Below are 14147 nucleotides of genomic sequence, written 5' to 3'. Positions count from 1 at the left end.
AGCCGTGCGTCGGCTGGAGGAGCTGGGCGCGCTAGATCAACAGGGCCAGATGACAGCACTCGGCTATCACGTGTCCGCCCTGCCGGTTGATGTCAGGTCAGTGGTCCGCTCAGGGAGGGGGGAGGGTCGTCCACTATCAGGGAGTGGTTAGAGAGGAGCTGGGACCGTGGTCGGTGGTGAGAGGGCTTATTCTGTTTGGAATAAGTGTCACCCTGCGAGATTAGACCCATATGGAGAAGGTGGCATGCTGCTTCCTTGGGCTGAGATTTTACACCTTTTGACGTGGCGCTCTATGTGATGCTGGTCTAAAGACTGATGTGTTGCTTCAGTTGCTATATTTTCATATCGCATGTCTTAAAGCTGAAACGTCTGAAATCGAACTCAGTAGCTTTATTTCACTTCTATATAATCAATTTATGAGAATCGTAATCCTCCAGTTCAGGATGCCGGATTAAAAATGTAGCACTGGTCCGTGCTCAGCCGGGGAAGGTGGTCAGTGTTTGGGATGTGTGTGTGTGTGGGGAGGGGGGCTGGTGCCGCCGGCGGGTCAAGGGTGTGTGAGGGGGGGGGCTGGTGCCGCCGGGGGTCAAGGGTGTGTGGGGGGGGGCTAGCACCGCCAGCGGGTTAGGGGTGTATGTGTAGGGGGGGGGCTAGCACCGCCAGCGGGTTAGAGTTGTATGTGTAGGGGGGCGGGCTAGCACCGCCAGCGGGTTGGGGGTGTATGTGTAGGGGGGCGGGCTGGCACCGCCGGCGAGTCAAGGGTGTGTGGGGGGGGGGAAGGGGGCTGGCGCCGCCGGCGGGGCAGGGGCTGGCAGGGCTGCCGCGCGCTGACCGACCGACGGAGTTGTTGACAGTCTCTTCAGTGTCCCTGACGCCCGTGTCTGGGCTTGTGACGTGACCGCTTCGGTGATCCACCTCGGCCGCCCTCTCGTGGGCCGTCACTAGTTGCCGTCTCCGCCGCCGCCTCCGACGCTATCCACCCGTCCACCGCCGGTCGTCCCCTCTGACGTCCGTCCGTGCTGCTATCTGTCGGCAGGATCGGCAAAAGCTGCGGTGCTGCTGGGAAGCCGTGTTTCGGTGGCTGGATGGACGCCGTCACCACGATCGCCGCCTGCCTCAAGCTTCCGCTCGCAGGTCGTGCGCCGTTCGCGTGATCCACGACGTCAAATCCTGCGCCGCGCCGGAGGCCGACGCTCGCCGCAGGCGCTTCGCCGCCGGCAACAGCGATCAGCTCACTATGCTCAACGGCTACAGGGTACGGCGGGCCTCGGCCGGCCGGCGGCGACGGTTGCCGACCGGGTACGGCGGGCCTCGGCCGGCCGCGGCGACGGTGCCGACCGGGCACTGCAGGCCTCGGCCGGTCGGCAGGGACGGCGCCGGGTACTGCAGGCCTTAGCCGGCCGGCGGCGACGGTGCCGACCGGGCACTGCAGGCCTCGGCCGGTCGGCAGCGACGGCGCCGGGTACTGCAGGCCTCGGCCGGTCGGCGACGACGGTGCCTGTGTGGCAAGCTGGGGGCAACGAGTGCTGGCTACAGTGGACGGTCCAACGGGTGCAGGGGTGCAGCGGACTATGCTATGGGTAGTAGGTCCGACATAGTGGGTACCGGGTGCGCCAGACCGATGTCGATTGGGCGACAACAGCGCTCTGCTCTACCTTGCGCACGTGCCATGCATTGGACCGGACCTTACCCCGACCCGCTCCGGCCTGGCCTGACCTGACATGACCTGACCTGACCTGACCTGACCTGACCTTGCGTCCGCCGCAGGGCTGGCGGGAGGCGGCCGAACGCTCACACGGAGCCGGCTACAACTTCGCACAGGAGAACTTCCTGCAAGTGAAGACGCTGGAGATGCTGGCCAGTATGAAGCACCAGTTCGTGGAGCTGCTGAGCGGCATTGGGTTTGTGCGAGCCGGCCTAACGGCGCGGCAGCTGGAGCGGTGCGGCCGCGGCCGCGGCGACGGGGTGCTGCAGGCCACCGGACCCGAGGTGAGAGCCGTCCGGAGACGCCAGGGAGACTGGGGCTGCCCGGAGACGGCAGGGGAGACTGGGGCTGCCCGGAGACGGCAGTGGAGACTGGGGCTGCCCGGAGACGGCAGTGGAGACTGGGGCTGCCCGGAGACGGCAGTGGAGACTGGGGCTGCCCGGAGACGGCAGGGAGACTGGGGCTGCCCGGAGACGGCAGGGAGACTGGGGCTGCCCGGAGACGGCAGGGAGACTGGGGCTGCCCGGAGACGGCAGGGAGACTGGGGCTGCCCGGAGACGGCAGGGAGACTGGGGCTGCCCGGAGACGGCAGTGGAGACTGGGGCTGCCCGGAGACGGCAGTGGAGACTGGGGCTGCCCGGAGACGGCAGGGAGACTGGGGCTGCCCGGAGACGGCAGTGGAGACTGGGGCTGCCCGGAGACGGCAGGGAGACTGGGGCTGCTCGGAGACGGCAGGGGAGACTGGGACCGCCCGGAGACGGCAGGGAGACTGGGGCTGCCCGGAGACGCCAGGGAGACTGGGGCTGCCCGGAGACGGCAGGGAGACTGGGGCCGCCCGCAGACGGCAGTGGAGACTGGGACCGCCCGGAGACGACGCGAGAGAATTCAGGCAGTGACGGAGAGACGCCGGCGCTTGCAAGGCGCCAGGGTTCTTGCCAGGATGGGCTGCGCCACAATCCACCCCTGTTTTATGCTGATTGTGTTCAATGCCACACGGGCCTAATGCGTGCGTTTGTCCCGTCCCTTGTTACTGTCACGGTTGCCACCACATAGTGTCATCAGTGCAAAATCGATCGGGGAGGGGGGAGGGGTGATCGGAGTCGCTCACGCATCGGTCACAGTGCCTGACACCGAAGACGTGTTCTCTACAAACTGACACCCGTCACCTGACGTGGCGCAGCTGAACGACAACGAGAGCAACCGCCTGCTGTCGGCGCTGCTCTGCGCGGCCCTGTACCCCAACCTGGTCAAGGTGCTGACGCCCGAGGCCACCTACACCAAGAGCGAGGGCGGCGTCATGGCCAAGGACACCAAACACGCCGAGCTCAAGTTCAAGACCAAGGAGGACGGTTATGTGAGTCGGCGCCGAGGTCCCGCTCGAGACGTGGCCGAGACGCGCCCTTCTGACGCCCCTCCAGGCGGCAGCGGCGGGGCCGGCAGACTGGCTGGGGCCTGTGGAGTCGCCCAGCGGGGCGGGCTTGGTCGTGGCGGGCCTGTGGGGTGGCCCAGCGGGGCGGGCTTGGTCGTGGCGGGCCTGTGGGGTCGCCCAGCGGGGCGGGCTTGGTCGTGGCCGGCCTCTGGGGTCGCCCAGCGGGGCGGGCTTGGTCGTGACGGGCCTGTGGGGTCGCCCAGCGGGGCGGGCCTGCGGGGTGGCCCAGCGGGGCGGGCTTGGTCATGACGGGCCAGTGGGGTGGCCCAGCGGGGCTGGCTTGGTCGTGGCGGGCCTGTGGGGTCGTCCAGTGGGGCTGGCTTGGTCGTGGCGGGCTTGTGGGGGTAGCCCAACGGGGCGGGCCTGTGGGGTCGCCCAGCGGGGCGGGCTTGGTCGTGACGGGCCTGTGGGGTCGCCCAGCGGGGCGGGCTTGGTCGTGACGGGCCTGTGGGGTGGCCCAGCGGGGCGGGCTTGGTCGTGACGGGCCTGTGGGGTCGTCCAGCGGGGCGGGCTTGGTCGTGACGGGCCTGTGGGATCGTCCAGCGGGGCGGGCTTGGTCGTGGCCGGCCTGTGGGGTCGCCCAGCGGGGCGGGCGTAGTCGTGGCGGGCCTGTAGAGGTCGTCCAACGGGGCGGGCGTGATTGTGGCGGATTTAGAGGGGATGATTCGCCTTGAGGCGCGTCTGAAAGGACATGGCTGGCCTAGCCGACGACGATGAACGTGGTAGTGCGTCGTAGTTGTTGTTTTGACTGAGAAGTGCCCGAAACAAAGATGAATGTAAAAATGAATGTAAAGTGTCGGATAGTGTAGCGGACAAATTGCGGCTAGGTTCGGGAACGAATTGCAGCCAGACTGGCGTCGAAGGTTTCAAACGCGTTACGATTGTCAACACATAGCTTTGTTTGCCAACGTTTGCTATCTGGCCATATTGGGCAGTTCCACAGTTGTCTTACGGTTATTAGGCATTTGGCGATGTGGTACACATACCCTGCGTGCTCTCTAGTGTTTTTTTGACATCATGTAAAAAAGTTCATATGTATCAGTTAAGTTTACAATAAACAGGAGCTAAACGTTTCGGGTGATGCAGGACATCCCGGACGCTTCAGGACTAGAGGGCTGGGGCTCTTGAAGTGTTCGCCCGATCTCCGCCTTAGGTGATCTCCACCTTGGGCGATCTCCGCCCCGACCTCCGTCCCAGTTGTTCACCCGACCTCTGTTCTGGATGTACACCCGACCTCTCTTCTAGGTGCTCACCCGACCTCTGTTTTGGGTGTTCACCCGGCGTCCATTTTGCGAGATGTCCATGTGACATCTGTCCCTAGGTGTTCATCTGGCCTTTTTCTTAGTTGTTCGCCCAACCTCTGTTCCTGGGTGTTCATGTGACCTCAGTGTCTGGTGTTCTCCCATCTCCGTACCTTGGCGGTCATCTGACCCCTATGCCTAGGTATTCAACCGGCCTCGGCCAGGTGTTCAAGTCACTTCCTTCCCCAGATGTTCATGTGATCTCCTTCCCTATGTGTTCACGTGACCTTCTCCCCCAGGTGTTCATGTGACTTTCCCCATGTGTTCATGCGACCTCCTTCCTCGGGTGTTCATGTGAACTTCCCCAGGTGTTCATGTGACCTCCTCTCCCATGTGTTCATAAGACCTCCTCCGCCAGTTATTCATGTGACCTCCTTCCCCAGGTGTTCATGTGACCTCCTTCCCCAGCTGTTCATGTGACCTCCTCCGCCAGTTGTTCATGTGACCTCCTCCCACAGGTGTTCATGCGACCTCTCCTCCCAGTTGTTCATGTGACCTCCTTCCCCAGGTGTTCATGTGACCTCCTTCCCCAGTTGTTCATGTGACCTCCTCCGCCAGTTGTTCATGTGACCTCCTCCCACAGGTGTTCATGCGACCCCTTCTCCCAGTTGTTCATGTGACCTCCTCCCACAGGTGTTCATGTGACCTCCTCTCTCAGGTGTTCATGTGACCTCCTCTCTCAGGTGTTCATCCATCCAGTGTCAGTGAATGCCAAGGTGAGCCGGTTCGAATCGCCCTACCTCGTCTACAACGAGAAGGTGAAGACGTCGCGGGTCTTCATCCGCGAGTGCTGCATGGTGCCCGTCTACCCGCTGCTCCTGTTCGCCGGTACGTGCCGCCAGTCGGCGGGCGCCCGCTCCGGACGTGTCCGACGCCCGGCAGGGCTACGGATGGGTTGGAGGCTTGAGGCGTGGAAGGTGATTGATGGTCACCTTGTTATGTATTCGACGGAATCATTGTGCTTCTAGTGAGACGTATCGAGCTCTTTTGAACTGCTTAGTGTTTTTCTGCACCACGTTGTCGGTATGCCTAGCTTTGGACTGGGCCTGCTTTTGTAGACGCATGCCTCCGCTTGTCGGTGAAACCCCGTGTGAGGCCCTGTGTTGACAACGTAGCGGTATATTTCTGAATAGGTCTGTTTTGACCAGTTTTAGAAGTTCTCGCTCTCGCCGATAGCTCTTCATCGTAATGCATCGTTTGTTTACCGCGCCAAAGTTCAGGGTATCCGTTTCGTGAACATGTGGCCTATGGCAAGACATGTGTCCGGATCCACCTAAAGATCGAAGATACTGAAGGATGATTTTGCAAATTGATGTAAGTGTTATGAATCAGTATAATTTTTCAACAAAATGCTGAGAAGTGTCCAAGACCCAGAAAGATTCCTTGGCAAATATAAAAGTACTGTCATATCCCAGAGGAATCTTTGCTGCAAATTTGAATGAGCCCTTGATAAAAGAACAAAAAACGAAGAATCAAATGAATTCTTTGACATAAGTCTAAGAAGCGTCCAAGATCCCTAGAGATCCCTTGGAAAAACCAGAAGCGATGTCATATCCCGGAGGATCCTTTAACGCAATTTACGGTAATCCCCCGATAAAGGAGCATCTGGGATTCGAGCCTCAGACATCCGATGCGGGGGCTCATGTCCATGACCTGGTCACGCGTCTGCCCACTCCTGGCCCTACACTCAGCGTGCCCTGCTGTCGTGACGAGCGCGGCTGACCGTGGCCGGTGTCTGCCGCCCGGTCCGCGCGCGCTGCGCCCGACTGATGACGGCGCTGCCCGGCCCCCCAGGCAACGGCATCGAGGTGGAGCGGCACGGCAGCGAGTACATCGTCTCGCTGGACGAGGGCTGGATCAAGCTCACCTGTCCCACGCAGACGGTAGGTCTCGCCTCGCCTCGGGCGGGCGCCGGCTCGCCTCGGGCGGGCGCCGGCTCGCCTCGGGTGGGCGCCGGCTCGCCTCGGACAGGAGCCGGTTCGCCTCGGGCGGGCGCCGGCTCGCCTCGGGCGGGGCGCCGGCTCGCCTCGGGTGGGGCGCCGGCTCGCCTCGGACAGGAGCCGGCTCGCCTCGGGCGGGCGCCGGCTCGCCTCGGGCGGGCGCCGGCTCGCCTCGGGTGGGCGCCGGCTCGCCTCGGACAGGAGCCGGTTCGCCTCGGGCGGGAGCCGGCTCGCCTCGGGCGGGCGCCGGCTCGCCTCGGACAGGAGCCGGCTCGCCTCGGGCGGGCGCCGGCTCGCCTCGGGTGGCGCCGGCTCGCCTCGGGCGGGCGCCGGCTCGCCTCGGGTGGGCGCCGGCTCGCCTCGGGCGGGCGCCGGCTCGCCTCGGGCGGGCGCCGGCTCGCCTCGGGCGGGCGCCGGCTCGCCTCGGGCGGGCGCCGGCTCGCCTCGGGCGGGCGCCGGCTCGCCTCGGGCGGGCGCCGGCTCGCCTCGGGTGGGCGCCGGCTCGCCTCGGGCGGGCGCCGGCTCGCCTCGGGTGGGCGCCGGCTCGCCTCGGGTGGGCGCCGGCTCGCCTCGGGCGGGCGCCGGCTCGCCTCGGGAGGGAGCCGGCTCGCCTCGGGCGGGCGCCGGCTCGCCTCGGGCGGGCGCCGGCTCGCCTCGGGTGGGCGCCGGCTCGCCTCGGACAGGAGCCGGCTCGCCTCGGGCGGGCGCCGGCTCGCCTCGGGCGGGAGCCGGCTCGCCTCGGGCGGGAGCCGGCTCGCCTCGGGCGGGAGCCGGCTCGCCTCGGACAGGAGCCGGCTCGCCTCGGGCGGGCGCCGGCTCGCCTCGGGCGGGCGCCGGCTCGCCTCGGGCGGGAGTCGGTTCGCCTCGGGCGGGAGCCAGCTCGCCTCGGGCGGGAGCCGGTTCGCCTCGGGTGGGAGCCGGCAGCGAGGAGGCTTGCGTTGCCAGGTGACCCTGCAGCGCTCAGGAAGGGCTGTCCAGCTCGCCGCGGCTGGCGAAGCCCGTCGGTGCGGGCGCATTCTGAAGGCGTTGCTCTGATTATGGATAAAACCCTGGCTTTCAAACTCCATGTTGACTAGCAGCTAAATGCCCCGGAATTTGACTTGTTTGACTCATGTTCGGCCCGAGATTGCCAGCACACCATCTGGCCTGGTCTGACGTTATTTGCCGTTTTTGTGCTCTGCTCTCGTATAAACATTTACGGAACTTACAAGACCACTGAACGGCTTCGTATCACTTCATTGGTGTCCAAGATGGATCAGCAGCGGTAGTTGAAAATCGGATATTTTTTCTGCGTGAGGCTGGCCTGTTAACTGCAAAAAAATACTTCACGCGTTACGACTGTTTGTGTGCAGTTCATTGAATAGTCCTGAATATCTCACTGAATGAATAGCCTCGAATATCAGGCCGAACGTTGTGCAGGTTAGACTCTTTATATATGGACTGCTCTCGATAGGTGATATGTGTACGTATCCGATAATGCTCTGATGTGATGGCGCCCTCGTGTCATTTGTGGCTCGTGTCATCATTTCAGTTTTAACACGCGCCCTGGCGGCCGGTTGGCTACTTTTCGATCGGGTGATGGTCAATCTGACCCCCTTGAGATCTCAGGAACTAAGAGAGCTTGAGACGCCAAGTTCACAGGGTTTGTTGGCTTGGACGTTAACTTACTTAGGTCGAAGTTTAAGGTTCCTAGGTCGTGACCTTCGGGTTAAATAAGGTCAAACAAGGTCAAAACTCAAGTTGGTCTTCAGAGTGTCCCCAGAGCCTAGATACCTGTTCTGAGAGAAAGATCGCATGCTCGTTCAAGGTCCGTGACTTTGTTTGACCTTTCGAAGGTCGTAGTGACCAAAATTATAGAAGACTGCTTTGAGTTTAGCATTTGAGTAAGCGACAAATATTAAGGTAGGTAGTATGTTCCTAAAAACGAAATGCTGATCTGAGTCATTCTAGGTCAGCGACCTATTCTGAGCTATAAATAGTTCATGGAAGATGTCTAATGCGGTTCCCGCTATAAAAATTCGTAATGATGGCCAGAAACCACCCCTTACAGCAAGCCCTAGAGCAATAAAACAGGCTGGGTTTGACTTGGTGTGGCCTTCATACCTGACCCTGGGTCAAGGAATTTGGTCATCAAATTGTTGTCTTACCAGAGAAAGTATCACAGAGATATACGGCTTCGTCTAACACTCCGTTGTTTCATCAGATTGAACGATTCCTTAGAAATTGACCGCTGAATCCATGACCTGACTTTGACCTGCCGTAGGTCAGCAACCTTACAAGGAACGTCTGATTATATGATACCACACCGTCTGCTATTGGGTTGCCTACATTTACGCAAAATGTGGTGCGGCTACGCCGTGCCGTTCGGAAACCATTTCGGAAAACTTGGGGGGGGAGGCAATTGACCCCTAACCCGTGTTAAGCGGTAACTCGCGGACGTAAAAGGTCACCTATGTGAATTGCCTCGCTCGATGTTTGAAATGGATGGGAACGTCGGGGTGGCCCCACATCCGCTGGACTTGCGCTGTTGCTGATTGGTGCGCATGCCAGCGGCCTGGTGACAGCCTGCGTCTCTGGGGGATGCCGTGGATGGCGGGGGTAGGTGTGTTAGGCGACATCAGCATGTCACGGAGTCTCAGGGGGGGGGGGGGGAGGGTGACCGGGCCAGAACGCCGTGGATGGTGGGGGTAGGTGTGTTAGGCGACATCAGCATGTCACGGAGTCTCAGGGGGGGGGGGAGGGTGACCGGGCCGGGACGCCGTGGATGGCGGGGGTAGGTGTGTTGGGTGACATCAGCGTGTCGCGGTAGTCTTGGGGGGGGGGGGGAGGGTGACCGGGTCGGGACGCCGTGGATGCGGGGGTAGGTGTGTCGGGTGACAGCGTGTCACGGAGTCTCAGGGGGAGGGTGACCGGGCCAGGAACGCCGTGGATGGCGGGGGTAGTGTTGTTGGGGTGACATCAGCATGTCACGGAGTCTCAGGGGGAGGGTGACCGGGCCAGAACGCCGTGGATGGTGGGGGTAGGTGTGTTGGGTGACATCAGCGTGTCGCGGAGTCTCGGGGGGGGGGGGGAGGGGGACCGGGCTGGGATGCCGTGGATGGGGGGGGGGTAGGTGTGTTGGGTGACATCAGCGCGTCGCGGAGTCTCAGGGGGAGGGTGACCGGGCCAGAACGCCGTGGATGGGTGGGGGTAGGTGTGTTGGGTGACATCAGCGTGTCGCGGAGTCTCAGGGGGAGGGGGGGAGGGTGACCGGGTCGGGACGCCGTGGATGGCGGGGGTAGGTGTGTCGGGTGACAGCGTGTCACGGAGTCTCAGGGGGAGGGTGACCGGGCCAGAACGCCGTGGATGGCGGGGGGTAGGTGTGTTGGGTGACATCAGCATGTCACGGAGTCTCAGGGGGAGGGTGACCGGGCCAGAACGCCGTGGATGGTGGGGGTAGGTGTGTTGGGTGACATCAGCGTGTCGCGGAGTCTCGGGGGGGGGGGGGAGGGGGACCGGGCTGGGATGCCGTGGATGGGGGGGGGGGTAGGTGTGTTGGGTGACATCAGCGTGTCGCGGAGTCTCAGGGGGAGGGTGACCGGGCCAGAACGCCGTGGATGGTGGGGGTAGGTGTGTTGGGTGACATCAGCGTGTCGCGGAGTCTCAGGGGGAGGGGGAGGGGGGCCGGGCTGGGATGCCGTGGATGGGGGGGGGGGGTAGGTGTGTTGGGCTACGTCAGCGTGTCGCGGAGTCTCAGGGGGAGGGGGAGGGGGACCGGGCTGGGATGCCGTGGATGGGGGGAAGGGGGGCAGGTGTGTTGGGCGACGTCAGCGTGTCGCGGAGTCTCAGGGGGAGGGGGACCGGGCTGGGATGCCGTGGATGGGGGGAGGGGGGTAGGTGTGTTGGGCGACGTCAGCGTGTCGCGGAGTCTCAGGGGGAGGGGGAGGGGATGCTCGCGTGATCCCGACGGTCCCCGGCCTTCATGTCACTCGTGGGCATGCGTCGTACTGACCTCCGGGTTTGAGCGAGGTGATCAGCTCGGGTCACGGCTCCGATGCATGCTCTCATGACATGAAGTGGCAAGTAACAGCTAGCGTGCCGGCAAGCTCGCCCAGTTCGCTCCATGAGGACAGCATGTGGGTCAGGACAGTATCTGAGCCAGAGCCGTGGCCACAACGGGGTTGCCAAGGTCAAGTGTCATTGTCGCCATGTTCGTAAAGAAATCGCCAGTTGTATCGTTACGTTGGCGAAGAACCACAAATTTCACGTTTTTCGTTCCTAAAGTTATCTGCTGCGTTAAAACATGCATTTCAGGCATTAAAAGCTGCAACAGTATTCGCTAATGTGTTGCCATTTATGAAATATGAGCAGTTGCACCGGAAGCTGTTTCGGCAGCAGCTCCTCGTAGTGGCGCGAGAACTTGTGTTCCATGGCACCTCGGGTCCAGAGAAAGCGGACTGTTTGGCGTGACCATTATGCAGGGATTTGCTGTCATCTGGGCATAGAGGGCATGCCTGGCACGGGCACCCTCCGTAGCGTTATAGGCACGAAAGACATGGGTCCACGGTCCCGTCTGACGCAAAAGCCGAATGCACAGTTATTCGTTGAGTGAGAGTCGCGCTACTGAGCTGTGGGCTTAGGCCGAAGGCAACAAGCACTTCCCACCCACCATGCATTATAAGGCTCAGGTTACCAAAGCCAGGTGTTCTGTTGGAATTAAAATGGTTAATACTGTTAGACGATACACTATACGTTATCAACACCGACTGTTGATTTCCTCGCAAAGTGTTCTGGTGAAAATCGCCAATCTGGAGATTTGTCGCCAGTGCTGACAGCCCTGGGCTGTACCGTCGTGCCGTCAGGTACGCCGTGCGCGGTGGCTGAAAGCAATGTGTTCGCGAGGCTCGTGCCGGCCTCTAGACTGCGTGACAATGCAGGCGGACGGCACCGCGGCCAGCCTGCCGACGCTGCCGCGTAAGAGCGGATACGTCTGGCGCTGATGCTGGCGACATCGCGGGCCAAGTGGCAGCACTGGTGTGTGACGCCGTCCGACGCCGTGCTGTGCGCTGTCACCGGCAGATCGCGGCGCTGCTGAAGGAGCTGCGCGGCGAGCTGGACCGGCTGCTGGCCGAGAAGATCGAGACGCCGGCGCTGGATCTGGCCGCCTGCCCGCGCAGCCGCCGCGTGATCGCCACCATCGTGAGCCTGCTCATGTCGGAGCACTGACGCCCGCCGCCGGCGCGGCCGATGTCGGCGCCGCTCGGGGAGCGCGAGCGGGAGCGGGAGCGCCGGCCGCTGCCGTTAGAAGGCGGATGTCCGCCGCCGGTTTGGCGATGGTGTGACCTCGACACTGCCCGCCAGGCTGACGAGGTCAGGCCACTGACATCGGCGGCCGCTGTTCTGACGGTGGTGACGTCTCTACACTGCCATGACGTGTCGCTCCAGTGACGTCAGAATGCCGTCCGGCCTCTCGAGGGAAGCCGCTCTGTGGGGTGACGTGGGTCAGACCAGGGCGATGCTGACCTGTCGTTGCAGTCGCGCATCATGATGGCTGGATGCGATGACGGTGTCTGCATACTGGCGCTTTGCGAGTGATGTTCGGGGCTTCTAGCAGCGCCTGGATGGCTGGGTAAGGGAATCCTGGACCCACGGTACGTGCGCCTGCCGCTCATGGTGACACTTTGAGGTCTTCCCAGTGGATCGAGTCTCTGCTGTTGATGCTAAGTGCACTTACGCTGCTGGTAGGTGCTGCGGGAGCGCTGGAGAGGTGCTGATTGGTGTTTGACGCGTCGGGTTGTGATGTCATGGGTTTGGGTTGGAGGACCACCGGTCGCGTAAGTGGGCGTGGTCGCTGCTCCCATGTTGTGTTGTAGCTCACACCGGCTAACGTGATATGCTGTGACGACTGCTTTGTTTGTTAGTTTTATACTCGTGTGGGAGCCTTGTTGTACAGAGAAAGCGATAACTTAAATAGACAACTTTCAACTGGATAGAGCGCGTTCGGAGGACGAGAATAGGAGACAGGGGACGGTGAGCTGAGCTTTTATTGGGCAAATGCGACCTCCACTGCGCATCAGAAGAGAGATGAAGTGACTGACGCATGGCTGTGCAGTTCCTTCTTCCCACCACCACCACCACGCGGAGGACTGGACGTGACCCACTGATCCAGCGGTGTCAGCAGGTCAGCTAGCGTTGCAGACACTTCACCCACCGGCCTCTCGTGCAGCCTGCTGCTAACCATGGCTAGCACGCGTGGTGCGTGACTCCGTGGGTCTGTTCTGCCATACAGGGCACAGCGAATGGCATGGGTGCCGCTCCCACCCCTTAGGCCTGGATGTCTTTTTTCACCATGGATGGCTACCGACAAAAAGTTAGAAATCGGTGTGATGCGCGTTAACCGAGCTCTACCACCCCACCCCACCCCACCCCCCACCCCCCCCCCTCCCCCTCCCCGCGCTCATAGGGCAACATTTGCTGCGCCCCCGCCCCGTCTACGTCCAAGTAATTATGGTCTGAAAGGGAATGCTCCACATATGTAGATGTTGAAGCAGGCATCAGATTTGACGTAAACTCACCTGTAATTATAAGTATTCCGTAAAGTGGAAAAGATTGCTGTCAACAGTACAATTTGGCCACGTAATTATATTATTGTGTTTAGTAACTTATATATTTAGTAGTTGGCATCGAGGTGCTGTCAACTTAGCCCCGCGTAATTGCCACCCTATCATTTGCAGTACCTTAAACTCCCCTATGGATGGCAATGGCCGTTGTGGAAGTATTTGCTGAGCCAAATATCGTTATGCACTCGTGTTTTGGCCCTTTCTCGTGGTGCTTTTTTATATTTTTATCCGTGAGTTTAATATGTTTACTTGTATTCACATACTCGGCTAGGGTATTATTCGTAAGTTAGACGATACCAAGTATTATATCTGTAATCACCGCAAGGTAAGAAACCATGTCCAACTCTTAATGTTATGTAGCACAAAACGTGATTATCCAACCCTCTTCTCTTTCTAGCTTTATCGTACATCATGTCGACGCCCCGTCGTGTCGGCTGCATGCGTCAGCCGCGAGTGGGCCGAGAGACCTCGTGGAGGGGACCCCGATCGGGCGCCAGCACACGCCCCGCGGAGAGGTCTCCACGCCGGCTAAAGCTCGGCGCTTGGCCTCCAGGCGCATGTAGTCCTGCCCCTCCGTTATACATTCTCTTTCAGCCCATTGCTCTAAAATGATCGATTCTGGCCGAAAGGGCTTCGATCCAAACAACAAAAACGTGATTCGTGATTGAAGATTGCACCCCCTGCTCAGCATTGATTGAGGGCAATTGACGTCCAAAATATTTGGAAATCGTGCCCACGGATGGCTGGACCATAATATTCTTCCTGGCCATGAACAACGCCTGACCTGTGGGTTGGTAGGCTTAGAATAACGTTGCTATGGCGTCACATATGCTTGAATGGCCTTGAAATAGTCTGCACGAAATGGCCTGCACAGCTTTGCGGGCGTGTAGCTCGGAAACTGGAGGGCTTTAGGTCTAAAGGAGAGCAGGGATGTGAACCGCATCAAATAATCTTCAAAATGGCTTTTTCAGTTAAAAACTCCATATAAACTTGGAAAACTCCCTTTAAAACAGCCGTGGCGACGTCATGGCATGCTGATATTCACCAACGCAATGTTCTTAAAAGGGTTTTACAAGCGCTTCTGTCCTGCTAGCCTCATGTTGGCTGCACCCTCGTTGGTCACGGCCTGTTGCATGGCAGCTTGCGCATAATGTTGGCCGCGTAGCCAAGCAA

The 14147-nt window shown here is 60.8% G+C and overlaps 1 protein-coding gene across 1 annotated transcript; it reads left to right on the top strand.

The window, feature by feature from the left end:
* The first annotated feature begins 1201 nt into the window (after positions 1–1201).
* LOC119093527 (putative ATP-dependent RNA helicase DHX57) lies at positions 1202–12388 on the top strand. Its single transcript, XM_037216486.1, has 6 exons — positions 1202–1255; positions 1768–1989; positions 2886–3059; positions 5119–5263; positions 6230–6318; positions 11434–12388. The coding sequence occupies exons 1-6, from the start codon at positions 1238–1240 to the stop codon at positions 11578–11580; spliced, it is 795 nt and encodes a 264-aa protein (XP_037072381.1). The 5' UTR covers positions 1202–1237; the 3' UTR covers positions 11581–12388.
* The last annotated feature ends 1759 nt before the right edge of the window (positions 12389–14147 follow it).

Source organism: Pollicipes pollicipes, unplaced genomic scaffold (assembly GCF_011947565.3).
Source record: "Pollicipes pollicipes isolate AB1234 unplaced genomic scaffold, Ppol_2.1 Scaffold_4002;HRSCAF=4701_pilon_pilon_pilon, whole genome shotgun sequence".
Taxonomy (NCBI): Eukaryota; Metazoa; Arthropoda; class Thecostraca; order Pollicipedomorpha; family Pollicipedidae; genus Pollicipes; species Pollicipes pollicipes.
The sequence above is the reverse complement of the archived record's forward strand: the minus strand, read 5'-3'. Positions and strand labels throughout refer to the sequence as shown.